This window comes from Oreochromis niloticus, linkage group LG12 (genome assembly GCF_001858045.2).
Source record: "Oreochromis niloticus isolate F11D_XX linkage group LG12, O_niloticus_UMD_NMBU, whole genome shotgun sequence".
Taxonomy (NCBI): domain Eukaryota; kingdom Metazoa; phylum Chordata; class Actinopteri; order Cichliformes; family Cichlidae; genus Oreochromis; species Oreochromis niloticus.
In genome coordinates, this window is record NC_031977.2 from 31,894,172 (window position 1) to 31,914,232 (window position 20,061).

General features: G+C 41.9%; 1 protein-coding gene across 5 annotated transcripts; it reads right to left on the reverse strand.

The window, feature by feature from the left end:
- Positions 1 to 4,609: 4,609 nt before the first annotated feature.
- Positions 4,610 to 13,581, reverse strand: LOC112848320 (uncharacterized). Of its 5 annotated transcripts, XM_025911973.1 has the most exons (3): positions 10,922 to 10,996; positions 10,283 to 10,806; positions 4,610 to 6,392 (listed from the first exon to the last, which is right to left on the reverse strand). In XM_025911973.1, the coding sequence occupies exons 1-3, from the start codon at positions 10,985 to 10,987 to the stop codon at positions 6,386 to 6,388; spliced, it is 597 nt and encodes a 198-aa protein (XP_025767758.1). In that variant the 5' UTR covers positions 10,988 to 10,996; the 3' UTR covers positions 4,610 to 6,385. The 5 variants fall into 5 exon arrangements, 1 of the variants encoding a protein (XP_025767758.1); XR_003222408.1 differs by lacking the exons at positions 10,283 to 10,806; positions 10,922 to 10,996 and adding an exon at positions 13,370 to 13,581 and having other exon boundaries at positions 4,610 to 6,388; XR_003222406.1 differs by lacking the exons at positions 10,283 to 10,806; positions 10,922 to 10,996 and adding an exon at positions 13,370 to 13,581.
- Positions 13,582 to 20,061: the final 6,480 nt, after the last annotated feature.

Consider the following 20,061-nt stretch of genomic DNA (forward strand, 5'->3'; position numbering starts at 1 on the left):
ACGCTTGGCGTCGTACAGTAAACACACCACATGCAGTACTCGGAGTTTGTGTATTTTAAAAAAGTCTATGTGAGGTCATTTTGTAGTCTGTGTGTTTGTGTGTGTGTGGAGGAGGAGGGGTGTTTCCTGCCAAAACTGGTGATTTCTTCTCTATTTTTTTTGTGGGGTTGCATGATGTGTTGTGCTGTGAGCACTGTGTGCTGTGGCAAGGCAATGCAGCTGACTGATCCATCCATCATCAGCTCGTAGTCTCTCTGCTGCGCGCTCCTCAAACTCGGTTTTTGTTTGGAAACCATCCATCATATTCTTGAGCATGACACTCTGGCAAAAAGACATCCCGGCCATGACTGCGTGCGTGTGTTTTTACTGGTATGTGCTCATGTATTTCTGCTTTGAATGAAAAAAGAAAAATCTGGTTGTAATATTGTACTTGGACATTGAACATTTTTACATGGCTGAATCCATCAGGAGAGTAAAGAAAGATTTTTTGTCTATTAGGTTATTGCAATTATGATGAAGAAGCTGCTGTTAGGACTTAAGGTTTAAAGTAAATGTAATCTATAAATGGAGACGGGGAGGCAAGGTGTCAGCAACTTTGTCCCACATTGCCAAAATATGCATTAAACAAAGAATTTAGAGGTATTCGTCATCAGGCAGAATATTAACAGTGATTCTTTGACTGCCCCCTCCCCCTCCCCCCAGCATACCTCTCTGAGTAATGATCTATTTAAAGAGTTTTCATGGAATCAGTCCTCTGTGATAACAAGAGCTAGAGTTACTCTGAAAACAGCTTAAAGTCAAAGTTTAAGCTGCTTAGAAAAACTGAACTTGAAGTTCTTGAAGTTTTCAAAATGAACAATGATTTAAAAATAATAATATGGTCATCAACATGTTAGGGAGGATTGACACGTATCCATTTCAAGCTTAAATGGTCTCGGCTCTTATTTGCTGTGAGTGATGTGATGCTAAACGTTGCTACAACGAGTAGTGGATTTGTTGACTTGCTTCTGAAAAGTTGAGAAAAGGGAGTAAAATTGTATTCATACAGAAAGGTCCAACATTACCTCTAGTCAATAAAATCACAATATGGATACATCCTGAAACAGTGAAGTTAATGTATAGTTGTTGTTTAGTGGTGAAAGGACGAAGAAGTTGATCATTACTACTAAGTTTGTTTGTTTTTTTTAAATGGAATGTGCCATAGATGCTTTATAATGCAGAAAGATTTTGAAGCTGAAATACTTTAAACAAAGAGGCTTCATGATACTCCACATTAATTGTCCCCTCAGTAAGCAGCTAAACTGGATTCTCTGAATCGGCTTTAGAGGGGAAATCCACTCACAAATGTTGTTCCCAGATCCTGCTGGACATTATGCGGCAGCGCTCGCCGGTCTCCTAGCAAGGCTCTAGGGTCTTTCTCCAAGTTGAGCCACAAGTGACTGGGCAAGAGCAGGACATGACACCCTTAACCATGCCACCACTGCTGTTCACCCGAGAGGATCCAGTAGCCATAACTACTAAAGCTCATCACCCTGGTCCATAACCTTCGAGGAGCTTGTATGATCTTCACGGAGGAGAAGGTGAGAATGGCTGGTGCGGGGCAAGTGGTTATTATAAGGGGGTCGAGGGACCCCCTTATAATAGTGGTAGTAGAGCGTCCATGATTGGTCACGCTAGAGGGTGCTTTGCATAGCGAGATACAGAGTGAGGATTGAAAGAGAACTGCATTAACACTGGGTTTGAAACTCTTTCCGGCAGACTGTGAACAAGTTTATTGTATATATTGTATAACAAGTTATTCTCTGAAACTGGTCATTTTAACATGGGAGTGTATGAGGACTGACTCATTTAAAATAAAACCAAAAGTTTGAACGAAAGAGTTTTGATGTCTTTACATCCAACAGTTTAGCTTCCAAAGTAAAGAACCTTTGTTGTGCCGTTGGTCTATAAAAATGAATTACACAGTTTGAATTGTGAAGTTTTTTAAGTGATGTATAATTCAGAGGGTCAGGATGCTTTGTGCTGGTGTCCAGGGTTAAACTAAGGCCAGAACGTGAACGTTTAACTTGAGAGCTCGAACAAGCTTGTTCCAGCTCTGTGCTCTAATGCTAAACATTTTACAAAAACATTATAATTAGTGTGCTTTAATCCAGATCCTTTGAGACAATACTATAAAGTTTTGTCTCAACTACACATACAACTGAAGCTGAGAAGAAAGCTCAAAGAAATGGAGCAGAAATTCTGATGCTACAATTAGTTTTTTACCTCGAGACAGGTCAGACCTCTTTATCTAGGTCTCTCTCTTTCTCTCTGTAATGTTGGCCTGTTTCTAGTACATCTGTGGACTCAAAGCTACAAATGACGTGATTATGATATATCATGTAACAGAGAAAGTCTCTTTGTTTCTGCCGTAAAAGAGAGAAATCAATACCAGGGCAGTGCGGAGCCTTCAGGGGCCGCGGCGTCTCCCCTGGACTGACCAGGTAAGGGTTAGGCCCAGCCGGAGGTTTGGCGGGCTCAGAAATGCTGATTCTACATTTAGCTTGACAGTGATGCATGCCTCAGCCTCGGCGTCCGGTTAGCCTGGTACCTGAGGGTCCGGCCGAGGAAGATCAGCTGCAGACCAGGACGGGGTTAAGGATGGGGGGTGGCAGAGGAGCAGAAGGGGAGGCCAGAAACTCTTATTTTTAGAAGCAGCAAAGTCTGGGAGGGAGGAAAGATGGAGGAGACGGTGGGAGTATTTTTTATAGGGGTGGGGGACAAGGGAATTGGAGAGAGAGAAAAAAAACAGTGTTAGAAACAAGATGTTTTAGGAGCAGTCAAAGTCTGCAAGAGCAAATATCCCCCAAAAATACACATTATAAAATCTACTTTTATAAAATTAACCCATTTGGTGGTTTTACCTCTTTACTCACTTTAATCTGTAACTTTGGGGTTCTTCAAAACAGAGTTTGTCAAATTCCATTTAGTGCTTTGCAGTTTTTCTCCATTTTTACTTTTACTTTGTGGGGTAGCTGTCATTCAGGAGGCAGAGCAGGTCATCTACTAATTGGAAAGTTGATAGTTCAGTCCCTGGCTGCCAAAGTATCCTTGGACAAGATACTGAACCCCAAGTTACTCTTAAATTTTTCCTGAGAGTTTAAATGTGTGCAAAAGTTAATTTAAAAAAGTGCTTCGGTGAATAAAGCATGAAGCAGTTTGAAGCAGAGTAGAAAAAAAACTCATTCTCCTTTTGTCACTAGAATTCCCACCATACAGTATTTAAATCAGATGAATTTGGACATTAAAAGACACAATAAAAAAGTAATGAATTTACTTCATCCTGTTTTTAATTTCCAAAGATGCAGTGTACAAACAGCTACAAACATAAAAAAGTGACAATTCTAAAAAATGAAGAAAAACAGAATCTAAATCTAAATTCTGAAATAATAATTATTCCCAGTGAAGCATTGCTTCCAGAGAGAAGACGCAGATTGTTATGTTTCGTCAGTTTTTAGCAGTCTGAAAGAACAAAATCTTACAATGTTCTGTTGGGGAGCTTGAATCTTCATCCATGCTCCCTCTTCACTACTCCATTGAATACTCTACACGCGCACACTAGCTTTCTTGTCTTTGATGTTGACCTTTGACCCCATCTTCTCAGTAGAGCATGTCGAGGGTCATCATCAGAGTGGTGTAAGGCCTGTGGGAGGCGTCCAGTACACGCTGTTCATGCTCACTAGATATTGGATAGATACAACTGATGACAATGCGTTACATTGTCATTACTCTAGTTTCTGAATTTCAGTGACTGTGTTTTATTTTATTTTAAAGTTAATATTTTAATCAGTATTTTATGCTTTCATTTCTACAAAGTAAAACTATACAAAAACAAAAAAACAAATATATTTTTAACAAAAGATCAAGAAGAAAAAATAAGGTATTGTTTTCGGGAAAACAAACAAATTTAAAAATACTGATTGTAAAGTAGTTTTATTAAAGTAGAAATGAATATCTTGTGTTTTTCCAATTTGTTAAGGAACGATAACAAATAATTTTGGAAGGTTGGACAATTGCTACCTGGATTATGAAGCATGTCAATGAAATTTTGGGGAATATTTCAATATTCCAATCCCTTCTCCTCAGATATTACATTCTGCAATTTCATCATCTTAATTTCATCGTCTTCATCTCGACAGCTTGAGATCAACTAACAATAAAATGCAAGTGATAAATCCTACAAGGTCATTTTTTTGTGGGGGAAGGCCTTGACCCTTGGGTCTCGCTCGGGTCACTTTGATTTTGACCTCCAAATGAAGTTATTTAGATAATCTGGAAAAAAAAATTTTGCTCTGTCAGACTCTGAGTGATGGCACCGTGTTTCTGCTGTTATCTGGGTGAGTTCGCTTTATTATTTCTGATCAAAATGATGAATGTAACACCGTCTACCTCAGACCAAAATAAGATATGGAGTTTCTATCAATTTATATTTTTCTTGATGCAAAGCCAGATATATTTTAAAATTGTATCCTATTATTACTTTTCCCATTATTAATTAATTATGATTAAAAAAAATAAAACATTGAAATTGGAATTTGAATATAAAAAAAGATGAGACTGATGTGTTTTAATGAACAATGCAGTTTAAAGAAAATAACAAGAAAACAACAAAGAGCAGAAACTGTTAAGGAGGCTAAAACGCTGGCAGACGGTGCAGCTGGCTGAAAGTTAAAAATAAGGCGGCGGTTCTAACAGCGAGTGTGTAAATCCTCACACAGGATGGATGTAGCTGTCGTTATTGCTGTTGTTGTTGTTGTGTCCACCATTCCTTACAGAGACAATGGTGTTAATGAGCCTCACACATCAACCACAGCACACTCCATCCTCTCGGTGTGCTTGTGTTTGTGTGTGTGTGTGTGTAAATGTGTGTGTTGGTCAGGAGCTGTATATCTCAGCGTGAAGGGTTGCTTTAGCTGATATTTGTCGTGAATTGTCTTTTCAAGTAGCTCAAACTGAAAAACTAATCCTCACTCACTCAGACAGGATGGATGACTGACAGCACAGAAAGGAGCTAACAAGTGAGTTTCAAAATAAGGACAAACATGCAGAAAAAAATCGTAAACGCGCAAACAAAAATCATAAAATCATAAATCATAAAATGACCAAAAACAGATATGAAATGACTGCAAAAACACCCAAAAATGAAGAAAAACCCCACAAATATTCAACACAACCACTAAAAGACAAAAATGTATAAATGAAAATTAATTTGAAGAGACATAAGGCGCACAGAAAAGCATGCAAAATGACGACAAACTGACACAATGGCCCCAAAGATACACAAAATGACTGCTTAAATAAAATAATACCAGTGATCTGTACTGAGATGCAAGATGATCTCAGTGAGTCATGGCAGAAACAAACTGACAACAACAAAAACACAAACTTTCCAAAAATAAGATTCAAAATCATAACAGATGAAAAAATGCTTTGAAGAGACAAACACTGAAAAATAAAGAACACTGACTGATTATACAGTGACAAAAGCCTCAAAACCGCTGAAAAATGAAATGAAATGACTACAAAGAGAGGTACACTGACTGAAAAGCAACACAAACACAGACAGAGAGTCAAACCAACAAAATAAAAATGAAAATGACCAGTGAATGACAATAAATTCTTATAAAGAGATGACAAAAGCTGATAAACAGCTTCAAAAAAGTACACTGACTGCAAAGACTCAAATAAGAACCAATAGATGCAAAACAAACACCAAAAAAGGCAATAACAAGACACGAAATGACCATAATTCTCCAGATAATGATAAGAAACATACCAAATGACCAGACAAAGTGATATATATACATGGGCAATAACCACAGAGGGGTGGGATATGACCAAAAAAAGAAAGACAGCAGTGGGAAAATGTGTCATGGTGACAAAAGCCTTAATAATAACAAGCAGTAGGGCACAAATACTTCACATAGCAAGGCTGCTTTTAATTTGAAGGGACAGATCAGTGGTTTTTTTTTTTTTTTAAAGTTTTTAAAATTAATTCTAAAACTACAAGTTTTTTAAGATATTGTCCTCTAACAAAATTTTACTAACACATAACAAAATAAAATACAAATCACATTTTTTTTTAAACATAGCAACAGATTCTAGAGTCAGACTATACAAAGTGATAAATAGATGTTTTCACAGCTGGTCTGAAAGCAGGATGACTCTCAGGCAGGTATGGTGCTGTGGGGGGCGGGGCATTGTGGTGCGTTCGCTGTCTGTCAGTGGCCGGATGTGGTAGAAATTCTCTGGTGGAGAGTCAGGCTCAGGTTTGCCATCTGTCAGCTCTGATGGGCCGGCTATCGATCCAGCTCAGGGGTCACACCAGGATCCTGACCCCCCCACGTCACTGTCTGACACACACACACATGCACACACACGCACACAGGGGAAGGTTTAGGTATGTGACAGTAATGTGACAGTCATTTTCCCAGTGTGATGGCTGTCGACGTTAGCCTGCTGGGCAGTGACACAGCCGTTGCTCCTAACCTTTTTGTCCTCCATGCTGACCTGGATCAAACCCCAACTATCTCCATTAGTGAATGGATGACATGTTGTGAGACTGCATGTGTGTGTGTGTGTGTGTGTGTCTGTGAAGAATGTGGATAATGTCTAATGTGGCTCTTTTAAAGAAGATAAGATCTGGATAATTTTTAATTCTTATTCTTTAACCAAATTAGACCGATAGCTGCTGAAGGACATCACTTCAATTTGCAAAGAAGGGTCACCCTCACTGACAAAAAAACCTTGGTTTTTGTTTTTCCATGAAATTTTGACTTTATATTCTGTGTTTTTTGTGACATGACTACAAAAAGTAGTAGAATGAAAATGGCTAGCTTTATTAACAACACCTTTTCTCCTAGCCCACATCATTCATTCTGCCCCATCAGAAGGCAGAAGTTTGAAGTTAGCAGAGGTAAATGTGGGAAACCCCAGAGGTCAACAAATTATCATTACTCGTTTGGAAGTTGCATATATATGCATATAACATGTAAATACTAAATGTAAAAAAATGCAAACACATTTTTCTACCTTAACAGATAAATTTAAGTCCATGCCAACTGGTGAGGCGCATGCAGAATGTCCATAACACAGATTTTGTTCATAACTTTAATGGACAGTTGAGTTCACCGCTTTCGGAAGCTCATCTCATTTGTTTCACTTAGCAATGACCTCAAACTCTCACAATTTGCAGCCAAATGCAAAGTGGCTTATCTGAGAATTGGCACCTCCAAATCTGAGGCCGTGGTTCTCTGCTGGAAAAGGCTGGAGTGCCCTTCCCTGGTTAGGGAGGACTTTCTGCTAGTGGAGGAGTTCAAATATCTCAGGGTCTTGTCCACAGCTAGGGGAAGAATGGACTGAGAAATTGGCATACAACATGGTAGAGCATCTGTAGTGACATGGAGGTCTTCAGGTCAGAAATTACTGTTGGTCCCACGTACTAGGTTCAAAACACATGGAGATCGGGCTTTTCAGGCACTGAAAAGGCTGTGGAACCGTCTTCTGTTGTCTTTACACTGTTTAGACTCCATTGACTCTTTTAAAAAGCAGCTGAAGACATTTCTGTACAAACAAGCTTTTAATTAATTTTCTCATTGTTTTATATTATTATTTATATTTCTGGTTTTATTGTGAAGCACTTTGTGATTTCTATCCGTGAAAAGTGCTATATAAATAAATTTTACTTATTTACTTACTTACTTAGATGGAATCTGTTGATTTACTGGGCCATACCTTTACCGATTGTCACGAGCTGTGGGTAGGGAATGTACGGTGGCCCCTAGAGACAAAGCACGTACAAACTCCAAAATAAATAAAGTCAAATAAAATAAAGTCTATCTGATTTTGATTCTGAAAATACATGCAAACTCTAAAACACAACGGAAGTGCTCCAGGACGCTAGGGGCAGTGTTGAGCTTCTCTCTGAGCAAAGCACAATGACTGTGAGCAAACGTCAGATTTGACTCCACCATAAACCAAGCGTTCATAGTAATTAAAAACAAATCAAACAAACAATACTTTACACATTACCTTTCTTATAAAGCGTGGTTGTTCTATCCTTGCAGGTGTTTTCAGCTGGTATCCAACTTCATGTGTTTGCAACAAACTTGCCATTTATTTTGCAAATCGAGCTCAACACTGCCCCTAGCGTCCTGGAGCACTTCCATTGTGTTTTGGAGTTTGTTTGTGCTTTTTGGAGTTTGTACTGTGGAGGTAAACACAGACGACACGAGAGCTCTCGATTAACACTCCTCGTTTATTACTCATCACCACACAACTGAACACTTTTCCCTCCAAAACATAGCAACAACACTTCCTGAGAACTGGGTGTGAGTGGAGCCCTCCAGTGGTCAACCACACATGCCCCCCCCCGAACACCCAATAGGGTCATCCCCTAGTCCAGAACCCTTGCTTTAATCAAACGTCCAGAACGGCTGAACCGGGGAGGTGGAGAGCTGGCTGAGGGGAAACGAGCCTGAGGACCAGGCTGGCATGGGCAGCCAGGAGAAGCTGAAGATAGCTCGGGCCCGCCAGGTGGGGGTGCTCCAGAGGAAGAAGCAGGGTTGTCCAGTCCAGTGGAAGGTGGGCGGCCATGGCAGGGGCCTCAGCCGGCACCAACTGATCATCCTGCAGCACATGTGCCGGTTTAAGTCTGTCAATAGAAACAGTCTCCTGACGACCCCCAAAGTCCAAAAGGAAATGCTTCCGGCCCGGTTGAATAACCCTAAAGGGGCCGTCATACTGTGGACGCAGCGGAGGCCTATGAGCGTCATGCCTGACGAAAACAAACTGCGAATGTCAAGGGTTTATGATCGACATACACGGTGAAACTCCGACCCTCGAGAAAAAAACGAAAATGCCGGGTCGTGAGGTGCAGGGCCAGCAACTCCCTGTCAAAAACACTATATTTGCGCTCACTGTCCCTAAGCGTGCGACTGAAAAAGGCAAGCGGTTGCCAGACACTGGAGACCCGCTGCTCCAACACTGCGCCCACCGCCACGTCCGACGCGTCGGTGGTCAACGCAATCTCCGCCGACGGAAACGGGTGGGCCAGCAGGGCGGCGTTTGCCAGCGCGCCCTTGGCCTCGGAAAATGCCTGGATGCGTTCAGGGAGCCAATCAATTGGGTCCTTAGCAGTTTTACCCTTCAAGGCAGCATAGAGAGGCTGCAGCAGGTGCGCAGCTCTGGGGAGAAAGCGGTTGTAGAAATTGACCATCCCCAAGAACTCCTGCAGTGCTTTAATGGATGCGGAAAAGCCGAAACAGCCCGGACCTTTTCCGGGAACGGAACCACACCATCAGCGGAAATGCAGTGGCCCAAGAAATCCAGAACCGGCAAGCCGAACTGGCACTTGGAGGGATTGACGATCAGGCCGTGTGCCGCCAAGCGCTGGAAAATCTGACGCAAATGTGACGCATGCTGACTCTCAGAACAGCTGGCCACCAATATATCATCAAGGTACATGAAGACGAAAGGCAGCCCGCGCAAGACAGAGTCCATCAACCGCTGAAATGTCTGGGCGGCCCCTTTCAGGCTGAACGGCATGCGCAAAAATTCAAACAGGCCAAAGGGGTAATAACGGCAGTTTTTGGGACGTCTTCGGCGTGCACGGGAACCTGGTGATACCCCCGCACCAAGTCAATTTTAGAAAAAATCGAGGTGCCGGCGAGGTGGGCGGAAAAATCCTGTATGTGGGGAATGGGTAACGGTCGTTCTCCGTGACATTATTCAAATGGCGAAAATCCCCACACGGCCGCCACCGACCGTCGGACTTGGGCACCATGTGTAGCGGAGAGGCCCAGGCACTATTCGAGCGCTGCACAATGCCGAGGCGCTCCATAGCGGCAAACTCTTCCCGAGCGACGGAGAGCTTCGCGGGGTCGCGGGGTCGAGGCGCCGCGCGCGTGCGAACACGGGGGGACCGACCATCGGAATATAATGTTCAACCCCGTGCTTCGTTGCCGTGTTTGAGAAATTAGGAACAGTCAGTGAAGGGAACTCAGAGAGCAAACGCTGAAAAACATTCCCAGAAGTCACCAAATTAGCCCGATTCAGGGGCTCGATGGCGCGAGTGAAACAGGGTACTGAAGAAAAAGACTCGGCGTTGATTAAGCGTCTGTTAGCGACATCGACCAGCAGTCCGTGGCCACAAAGAAAATCAGCGCCCAAAATAGGTACAGAGCTAGCGGCAACAACAAAGGTCCATTGGAAATCCCGACCATGAAAACAAACAGTCACGAACCTTTCCCCGAATGTTGCGATGGGAGAGCCATTAGCCGCAATAAGCTGCGGTCCGCAGCCCGCTGCTAAACTGTCGGCGCTGGACGGGGGAAGGAGGCTCTTCTGGGAGCCGGAGTCGACCAGGAAACGTCTCCCGGAGCACGAGTCTTCTATGAAGAGCAGTTTTTCTTTGTTGCCAGCGGTCGTGGCCGCTACAGCGCGCTGTCGGGGCCCGTGTCCCAGGGTCGGAAAAGCACAAGGCAGCAAGCAGCGGCGCGCTCTGGGGCCAAAACACTGATGGTAGAAACAGAGGTCCCGTCCGCGGTGTCGCTGTGCCGCGACCTTTGCCGCCAGCGAAGGAGCGGACACGTCGGGGCAGGTCAGTGGGGAAGTAGAAGGCGCCGCCGGCGAGGCTGGAACTAGGTTGTGATCGTGGAAAGTGCGGGTAGCCAAGAGAATACGATTCGCGTCCTCAACCAGGGAGCGATAATCCTTCGTGCCCAGAAGCGGAGAGTTGGCGAGGCCGGCTCTCACGGCCGCCGGCAGCTGTCAGAAGAAGATCAATCAATCAATCAATCGATCAATCAATCGATCAATCAATCAATCTTTATTTATAAAGCACTTTTCATACAAAAAAAAACTGTAGCACAAAGTGCTTTACATGATTAAAAGGGGCGAACAGGAATCCCCCGTCGTCCGGACCGAGAAAGGACAGCATGCGCTCCATCAGTTCGAGAGCCGTACCGCCACCCAGGCCTGAGAGGGAGAGGAGCTTCTCGGCTCACTCTGCGTCAGAGAGGGCATAGCGCCGAAGAAACAGCTCCTTAAGGGTGGCGTACTTCCCTCGGGTGGGTGGGTCCCGGAGGAGAGTCAACGCACGACGGGTGGCTAGCGGGTCGAGAGAGGCCACCACCTGGTGATATTTCGTGTCATCAGCCGAGATGCCACGAAGGGCGAACTGAGCCTCCACGTGCACGAACCACGACGGGGGATCGTGAAGCCAAAAGTCCGGCAGCTCGAGCGGCACAGCAAACGCACCTGCAGCCGGAGGCAGAGGGCTGACGGCTGCTGATGCATCCAGAGCGGAGTCGGTGCCACCATCGGACTGCAGCATGTTCGAGTCAGGGGTCACCAATGTGGAGGTAAACACAGACGACACGAGAGCTCTCGATTAACACTCCTCGTTTATTACTCATCACCACACAACTGAACACTTTCCCCTCCAAAACATAGCAACAACACTTCCTGAGAACTGGGTGTGAGTAGAGCCCTCCAGTGGTCCACCACAGTACGTGCTTTGTCTCTAACGGCCACCGTAAAGAATGAGATCAAGTGGCAAAAAATAGGCTTACACTGAACAGACTCTGGGGTCCCTCTTTAAAACAGTGTGAGGCACCCAGACTGAAAACATGCTAGAGAGGCCCTTGGGTGGAGTAGACCTAGCATAGGTGGATGGGGAGAGGAACGTGTGGCCATGTCTTCTTAGTCTGTGGCAGAAAAACGATGGATATGGATGGGTTTAACACTTTAATCTTAAATTTTTTTTCTTCTTTTTCTGAATATATCCACCTACCTCCTAGAATGGTCCTTATATGCTGTCATATATTTCTAACTGGTCTGTTTGTATTAATTTTACTTGTAGTAAATGTATGTTTCCTGTCAGACTTCAGCTTTTCAAACATGTCCAACACAGCCAGTTCTCAGGCTTCGATCCGTATGGAGATCAAACATCCTCTCCCACAGCCTGGACGTCCAGCAGAAGAGACAAAAGACGAGAACGCATTGAAGTAGAATTGATACTCAGTTAGGAGTCTCTTTAATGAGTAGAAAAGCTGTTTTTTCTATTTTCCTGTTTAACACTAACAGCAGCTCATCTATTCAGATTAAACAGCATTGACAGTGAGAAGGTACACCGTCATCATCCCGTCTGTTTTCAAGTGCTTTACATTGTTCCAGAGCTGCATGGTTGCAGTTTCAGTTCTTTCTGTTCCTCCTTGTTGAATCAGAACAGGCTTCATGGTGACCTTTGAACCCTGACCCCTCAAGTAAAAAAGAGTGCCTCTTTAAGAGATAATTTCTTTTTTGGCCAAGTTAACGATTAAACCACTCTCAAATGGTTATTTATTTAAATCTTTGGACATTATAAGTATATATAAAGCACTAATGTTGAATGGTTTGTGTACAATTCTCTAAGTCTGTGTGATGACATATGAGTTCCCATATGAATTTAGAAAAAGGTGCTTTATTGCTGGAATAATTATAGTACCAAATAAATATGCAGACAAAGTCAAGTGGTAACATCTGAGAAAAATAAAAGGGCACTGCAAACTGCAGGTGAATTTCTATATAACCTAAACCATGCCATTAAACTTTAAGCATGTCATGCTGAATTAAGTATAAATTTTTTTTTTCCCAAGTCATTATAAAGTCCTTAAAAATCTCTTATTAAAAACAAGGAAAACAAGGTCTAAAAAAGTGTTTTTTAAATCATTTCAATGTTATGTGATAACAGCGAGCAGAATGGTAATCAGACACATTGAAATATTTTGTATAAAAATACACTGTATGGACTGGCAGACATTACTGGAGCTGCTTAGTCATGAAATTTCATGCCACGAAGCTCCGGGTTCACAGTTTTTGTGCTGATGTTAAGTTTTTTTGTGCTGCAGTTAGTGATTAATCAGAGCCTTGTCGACTTTTAAGCACTCTTTGCCACACTGAGCAACCCTGCTCTGATGCTTCACATCTACCACTTTGTGGCTGAGTTGCTGTGGTTCCTTTTCAAAAATGCACCTTACAATCCATGGAGAAAGATCTAGGAGGGAAAGTTCATGAACTGACTTGTTGCAACAGTGTTGTCTTTCACAGATGTTTGTAAAGGCAGACTGCGTGCTAGGTGCTTAATTTTACTTTATTTTAAGTGTGAAGAAACCCTTCAAACCAGCATGTGTGGTATACCTGAGATACATAAAATAAAACACACACTCTTTCTCGAGCTACAGCCGGACGACGAGGCAGCAGGAAGCGGGCGGTCCAGTTTTTCTTCTTCATTAGTGTTTGTGCCTGCAGGTGTTAAATAATATTAATGACCTCCAGCGTCATTACTTACCTCTGCGCTCGCCCTCGCCTCAAGTGATTTTATCGACTCTCCACTCCTCAGCCGGTGTTTGTGTGTGTCCGCGTGTGAGATTATTCTGCGGCGATATTATCAGGAACTTTAATAAGTTGATTAGCGGCGAGGCGCTATCTGCTAACTGGATCTAGATGATGATGTTGATTGGACGGAGCGCGGCGCCATCCATCTTTCTGATTGGCTAATAACTGAAATCCATCACTGTTTCGCTCGATTTACGCCGCGATGTGTGTGTGCTTGTATGTGTGTGTCTAATTCACTCCACTTTATCTGCTTGGGTTCATTTTCTTCTTCCTCTTCTCTTTTCTCCCCTCTGCTTTGGTTCATTTCACCTTTCCTTCTGTCTGTCCTTTCTGTACATGTCTCTGTCTTTTGACGTTACATTCTCTCTGTTTTATACTTTTAAAATGTGTTTTTCATTCTTTCCATTTCTATTTTTTCGCTTTCTGGGTTTCCAGCCTTGGCAAGTGAGGCCTTCTAATGATTGACACACAAATGTCAAGTATATTATCTGTCGGAGTCAATTTGAGCAACTTGTTCAGTTATATTAACTTTGCAATAAATATCTTTAATGTTACAGTTTTTTTTAAAAAGTGCTTTAAATAATAAAAATTGTGCAATATCAAAGCAGATGTTGAGATGATCACGTCTGAGAAGCAAGTAGTGATGTTGGGGAGCAAGAACTCCCTTTTAATAGGAAGAGACCTTCAACAAAACCAGGAAGTCCCCCAGCAGCAAAAGTGAAGTGTCCGTCTCCCAAACTCCTGGAGAGGAGCCTGTGAAACTAATAACATGCTGTGTAGGGATCCTATATCCCCAAAGGTCTTTACGATGTGATATGGTCTGATCTATCAGCAGTTTGTATGTAAGGATACTAATTTACTAAAATTAAATACTTAAATTTAATTTTAGATTTCAAAGAGGTTCTAATATGGAAGCAAATAATTTTTCTTTCAAGTCACCTGGAGCTCCCTGGAGGCTTTTCAGCCATGAGATCGACACATGTGGAAGATGTGAAGCGATGTGGAAGAATTGATGTTGAACACGATATTTTGTCGATATTTTGTCATTGGTGGGGATAGTGCTAAATGTGTCTCATTGTCACTAACGGCGTCTATAATATGGCTTATAATGCAGTTTGCATGTGAAAAGACAGAAAACCTGTTTTACAATTTAATGCTGACTGTTACACACAAAGCTGAATGTTGCTTTCTGTGTGTGTCTCCTTTTCTCTGCTGCAATGTTTCTACAACTTGCAGCAGCAGGACACACCTGTTGACTCACTGAGATGTGTGTTTGTGTGTGTTTGTGTGCGTGAGTGTGTGTTTGCTTGAGTGCAGCCACCACGTCACTCGGAGTAATTAGTCTTTGGGCTGAGGAGAGAGCCAATACGCCGTTTCTACAACAGCCAAAACTCCTGAGACTCAACTTCTCAGACACAAACACACACACACACACACACACACACACACACACACACACACACACACAAACGCAGCAGTAGCAGGTAGATTAATGTGTGTTGTGTTTGTTGTCCCGGAGGAAAGCAGCTCTCTTAATAAAGAAAAATAATTCCTTCCTCTTTCTCTGGATTGCCTTCACTTTCTGGAAACTCTGTGTGTGTGTGTGTGTGTGTGTGTTGAGTTGTTTGAAAAATACCCTCTTGTTAATATTTTGGTTGAATGTGTATTACATTATTTGGGTTTTACTCAGCCTGCTATATCTTACTTTGCATTGCAGTGACCTGTTTTTTTTATTTGTTTGTTTGTTTTGTTTCTCTCTTTTTTATTATGGGAAATGAAAAAAAAATTGAAAAGAAAATGTTTACATTAAAGGGTCAAGAGAAACTGTTTTTTCTCATCTATGTGAAGTTTGAGCTTCCACAGGCCACTGAGCAAAGCCAAAAACCCCAACAGACATGAAACTCAACAATAACTGAGATCTCTATTTGGAATAGCATATTTCCAAATAATGTAAATTCTATTGCATTATTATTACTAAACTAAGCGAATTAAGTGTTTAACCTTCTCCTGAGCGTTTGATTTAATTTACAGTTTGTTTACTGTTTATATTTTGTACCAAAAATGAACTGGTCACTGTTAATGGGATGGATGGATTTTGAAATCTTACCAGAAGTCCTAGTGAAATCTGTATGATTTGTACTGAACTCAAAGAACGGCAGAAAATCAACAAAACAGAGGTTTATGTAAAAGCCCAGAGGCAAGATAACAAAATCACCATCAAAGTTGTCAGTGATTGTTCCTATTGCACCTATTATCTGCACAAAACCTTTAAAATCCGTAGCATTACTTTCACATTATCTCAAGCATTTTTAAAAACAGAAAGTCTGTCGGAAAGTTGCCACTTTAATACATTAAAACTTTGTTAATTATGAATACTGGTCTATATTAAGCTATAGTAGTTAAATTCTAACTATCTTTGCAATATATTAATGCGCTGTTCTCATTTGACTTTATCTGGCTGCTTCTACACTTAGTGATGAATTAATAGTTTCTTTTGCTTATCAGAATCTGATAAAAATCTAGTGGCTAAAGATGAAGAAACACAGTGCAGTAAAAGACTCATAGTGCAAACGCACCTCTTTGCACCACTGCTGCATGCTGCATCCAGTCTGACTCGTACGGTAACTTTATCTCCTGCATCGTTTTCCTTCTGTGGTCACTGCTGTGGTCTGAAATCAGCTTCAAGCAAACCTGAACATCAGATTGGAGAATTGCTGAGTGTTTTACTGGGGCGAGCGTGCACAAACACAAACAGTTGAAGGAGAGTTGTATCATCATTTAGCCTTGTTTTATTTCCTCTGTTTCCTCATTAGGAGCAGCAGATTAAAGCTGCCTGGCCATTGGTCTTCATTTGGGCCAACACATACTGCTAATGGACCTGAGTGTTTGTGTGTGTTTCCCGACATACATGCAGGTCTTTGTGCTTATGTGTGAACACGTTCAAGTGTGTGTGTGCACGCACCAGCTGACCAGTTGTGTAATTAGCCGGGTCAGGCTAATTGACCTTGTGGTGTAAGGGCGTGTTAGCTGCAGATTGCCAACGTTAGGCGCGCTGTGACTGTGAGCAGTGATGGATGTGTCTGAGAGCTCGTTACACAAACCAGCAGAAAAACCAACAAAACCCTGTGAACCATGGTGAACCAGAAGGGCTTTACTTGTTTTTATTTATAAAAGATTATCAGGGTCGGACCACCAACAAACAGCCGTTTAAAAGCACTTTAAACTAATGGCCACTTCCCTTCAGCTTTCAACATCATGATTTTTCTTAAATATTGTCTCAAATAAAAAGTTGTTTCCTCTTTCAGAATAGAAGAATAATATTCTGCTAAGTACCAAGTGGCCCCACTGTCTGAGTGAAAGGGCATTCAGAAATAATATAGTTCCAGCTGTAGTGGATATTGACAAAACAAATATAAAGAAGTCTAATGAGCTGTGGTTATAAAAATCATCAGTCTTGTAAAATGGATATTTCCAAAGATGAAACCTTTTTCATATATGTTTAAAGGGGTCAAAGGTAAATGATTCTTTTTAGCTGAGTCCATTTCTTTTGTGGGTCGACTTTTTAATTTTCTCTTGGATATTTTATGAGTTGCTATGTAATAAAATGCTCTTAAAACTCCTGTTTAGAAAACAGCTGATGTATGATTTGTTTCATCAGTTTATCAGGTCTTATGAACACATTTCACAGCTGCTGCTGTGACTGTAGTTGGGAACAAAGACGGACGTTAGGTGACGTTGCTAACTAGCAGTAGGGCGGGGATAGGGAGGAGGTTGGGGTGGATGGATGGCCTAACATTTAGCATGTTTAATGTTTGTCCTCCAGGATAGTGATTCATGTTCCTTTGCTTTCACGTTGTTGTTTTAGTGAGGCTGCGACAGCTTAAGAATTTCTTCCTCAAATGTAAAAACAACAATTTTCTCACAAAGGAGCTCCAATTTATTAGAAATAAAAACAACAAAGGAAAAATAGCCCCCCCCCCCCCCCCCCCCCAAAAAAAAAAACGAATCACAGTTACTTAAACACTGGAGCCAAGACCAACTATATAACTCGATTATTTCAACAGGGAGCTGTGTATGCATTTATTATGTGTGCATCTGTTTATTTATGTGCTGTTTGCAGATAATTGTTCAGTGTATGTTTGCCATCAGTGATTGTCAATGACCAGCTATGAGTTTTTAAAAACAGGAGTTGGTGGAGACCAAATCAGAGCTAAAACAGAGTTAAGATAACGTCGGACTATTACCTGTGATATTTTCCGTTTTGTCGTTGTGTTTTCACATTTGTTGATGTTGTTTGATGTTGATGTTTTTATGATTTTAGGATCTGAAAGTCTTTGCTAATTTTAGTATTTTGGGGGGAGTTAGCCACAGCTAGCTTTTTAAAAGTCAAGTGTCCTGATGGTGGCAGAGTAGTTTCCTCAGTTCACATCTCACACTAATTTAATTCATTGTTATAAAAATATTTATCACAGAGGCTTTTATTAAAACTTAGATTATGGGAATAGACAAATACTGCTGTTACACTGTGACATTAATTATACATAAAGTGCTGCTTATGGTTGGTCTAAAAGTTGACACTACGAGTGGTGAAGTTTATAATTTAAATGTGTGATATCTGACACTGATCCAGATATATAAATGGTTTCTGGTCTGAACATTGAACACACATTTGGGATCAGAGCAGCAGCGAAGTGGCTTTCAGCTAACAAGCTGGATGGATTTGTTCTTCAGATCCAGCCCTGACCTGTGATCGGCCTCCTCGCTCCGCACAGATCCACTCTGAGGCGGCGGCAGCAAGTTATCGACGCCTCATGGCCGTTAGAGAGACACACATCCGGCCGCCCGGCTGCTGGCGAGCCCTTTAACAAATGATGAAACAATAAAAATAGGAAGTCATATTTCCTCACAAAGGCTTTTTATAAAAAAAAAAAAAAATAAGGCGGGGTGGTGGAGATGGATGAGGCCTTAAAGTGACGGCGGTGGTCTATGACTGCTATTGAACGGACCACATCCTTAACAAATGTCCCTATCACTCCTGCCTGTGTAGTGAAGCTCGATCGCCCGCCCGGCGCTCTCTCTCTTGCCCTCTTTGCAGAAGATGGATGTGTGTGTGTGTGGCCTATGACAGAGTAATGTGTCCTGGCATGCTAGTTGGGTTTATTAGCAGAAACTAGTTATTTCTGGGCCCCCCCTGTGTGTGTGATTGTGTGTGTGAGTGTGTGTTTCAGCTGTGATAAATGCAGTGTGGCTCCTGTTGATTTTATTCATTTGTCAAATCGCTGGAGAAAGGGTTAATCAGCTCTCTCCCGTTTTCTCTTTTTCTATTTTTTCATCTCTTTCCCTCTATGCACCCCCTTCTTTCTCAGTGTTTCTCCCTTCTCTTGTCATTTTCTTTTTTTCCCCTCAAACAACTATTTTTATATTTACGTATTTTCAAATTTTTTATCTTTTGTTTTGTTCTGTCACCTTCACATACAGAAAGAATATGGACTGTATGATGGCATTCCCACCTAATAAAAATGTTTAAAATCCCAATTTCAGAAATATCTTCAAAACTGCAAGATCAAAATGAAAATTCTTGTGTTTGTGGAAAAGAGATGGTCTGGAGTATGTAGAAGAAACATTCAACCAGCCATTTCACTTCCATCTAATCAAGACTACAAATTAGGGTTTAAATTACATCCTCATAGCTATCTAAGACTGTTGGAAAATGCAGTAAGCCCATGTCGTCACTTCACTGAATGTGCTGCCCTCTGCAAGCTATAAAAATGGTGATGGATTCAATAACAGTAACAGTACAGAGGCTGGAATTACAGTTTTTCTCGATTGCTTTGGCTCAATTCTCACAGCAGAAAAGTCATTCTCACTCCTCTTAATGCAGTTCTCAAATCAGTAACACATTTCCTCACCCGCATTAGACATTCAGATTGTTTTTATACACACTGCTGTTGTTTCTACACGTACTTCACTATCAAAGATATTTGTCACTGTGTTGATGCACTTCTCGCTTCAATCTGACAACTCATCAAAACACTTTGTACTTTATTCAGTCACGGCTCTAGTTCGCTCACTTTCCCCAAAACTGTCCTGCATTGCAGTATTTTCAATCTAGTTACTTCAAGTTTTTTCCAAATATGTGTAAAAGACCAAATACAATAACGCACTGAAATACAGATTTTCACTGTTGTGCCAGAGCTGCTCACCCAAATTTCTCTTTTAAGCACATCCCAAGGATGCTCTAGTGGACTCAGACCTGGTGACAGTGGAGACCATTACAGTGTTTTTCAGTCTTCTGTTGTCTAATTTTGGTGAGTCTCTGCAAAACTTAGCCTCCGTTTCCTTCTCTTAGCTGACAGGTGGGGCCCCACAGGTGTGGTCATGTGCTGCTATAGCTCATATGCTTTCAGGGTCAGATGTGTTGTCTTTTCAGAGATGCTCTGCTGCAGAGTGTGTTTGTAATGAGTTCGTGGGTGAGTTTTTCTTGCCTTCCGTACAATTCGAAGTACTCTGGCCATTCTCCTCTGACCTCTGACATCAACAATGTATTTTCACCCAGAGAACTGCTGCTCACTGGATATGTTCTCATTTCACCCCATTCCCCATAAACCGTGAGATGGTTATATGGAAAAATATCAGTAGATCAAC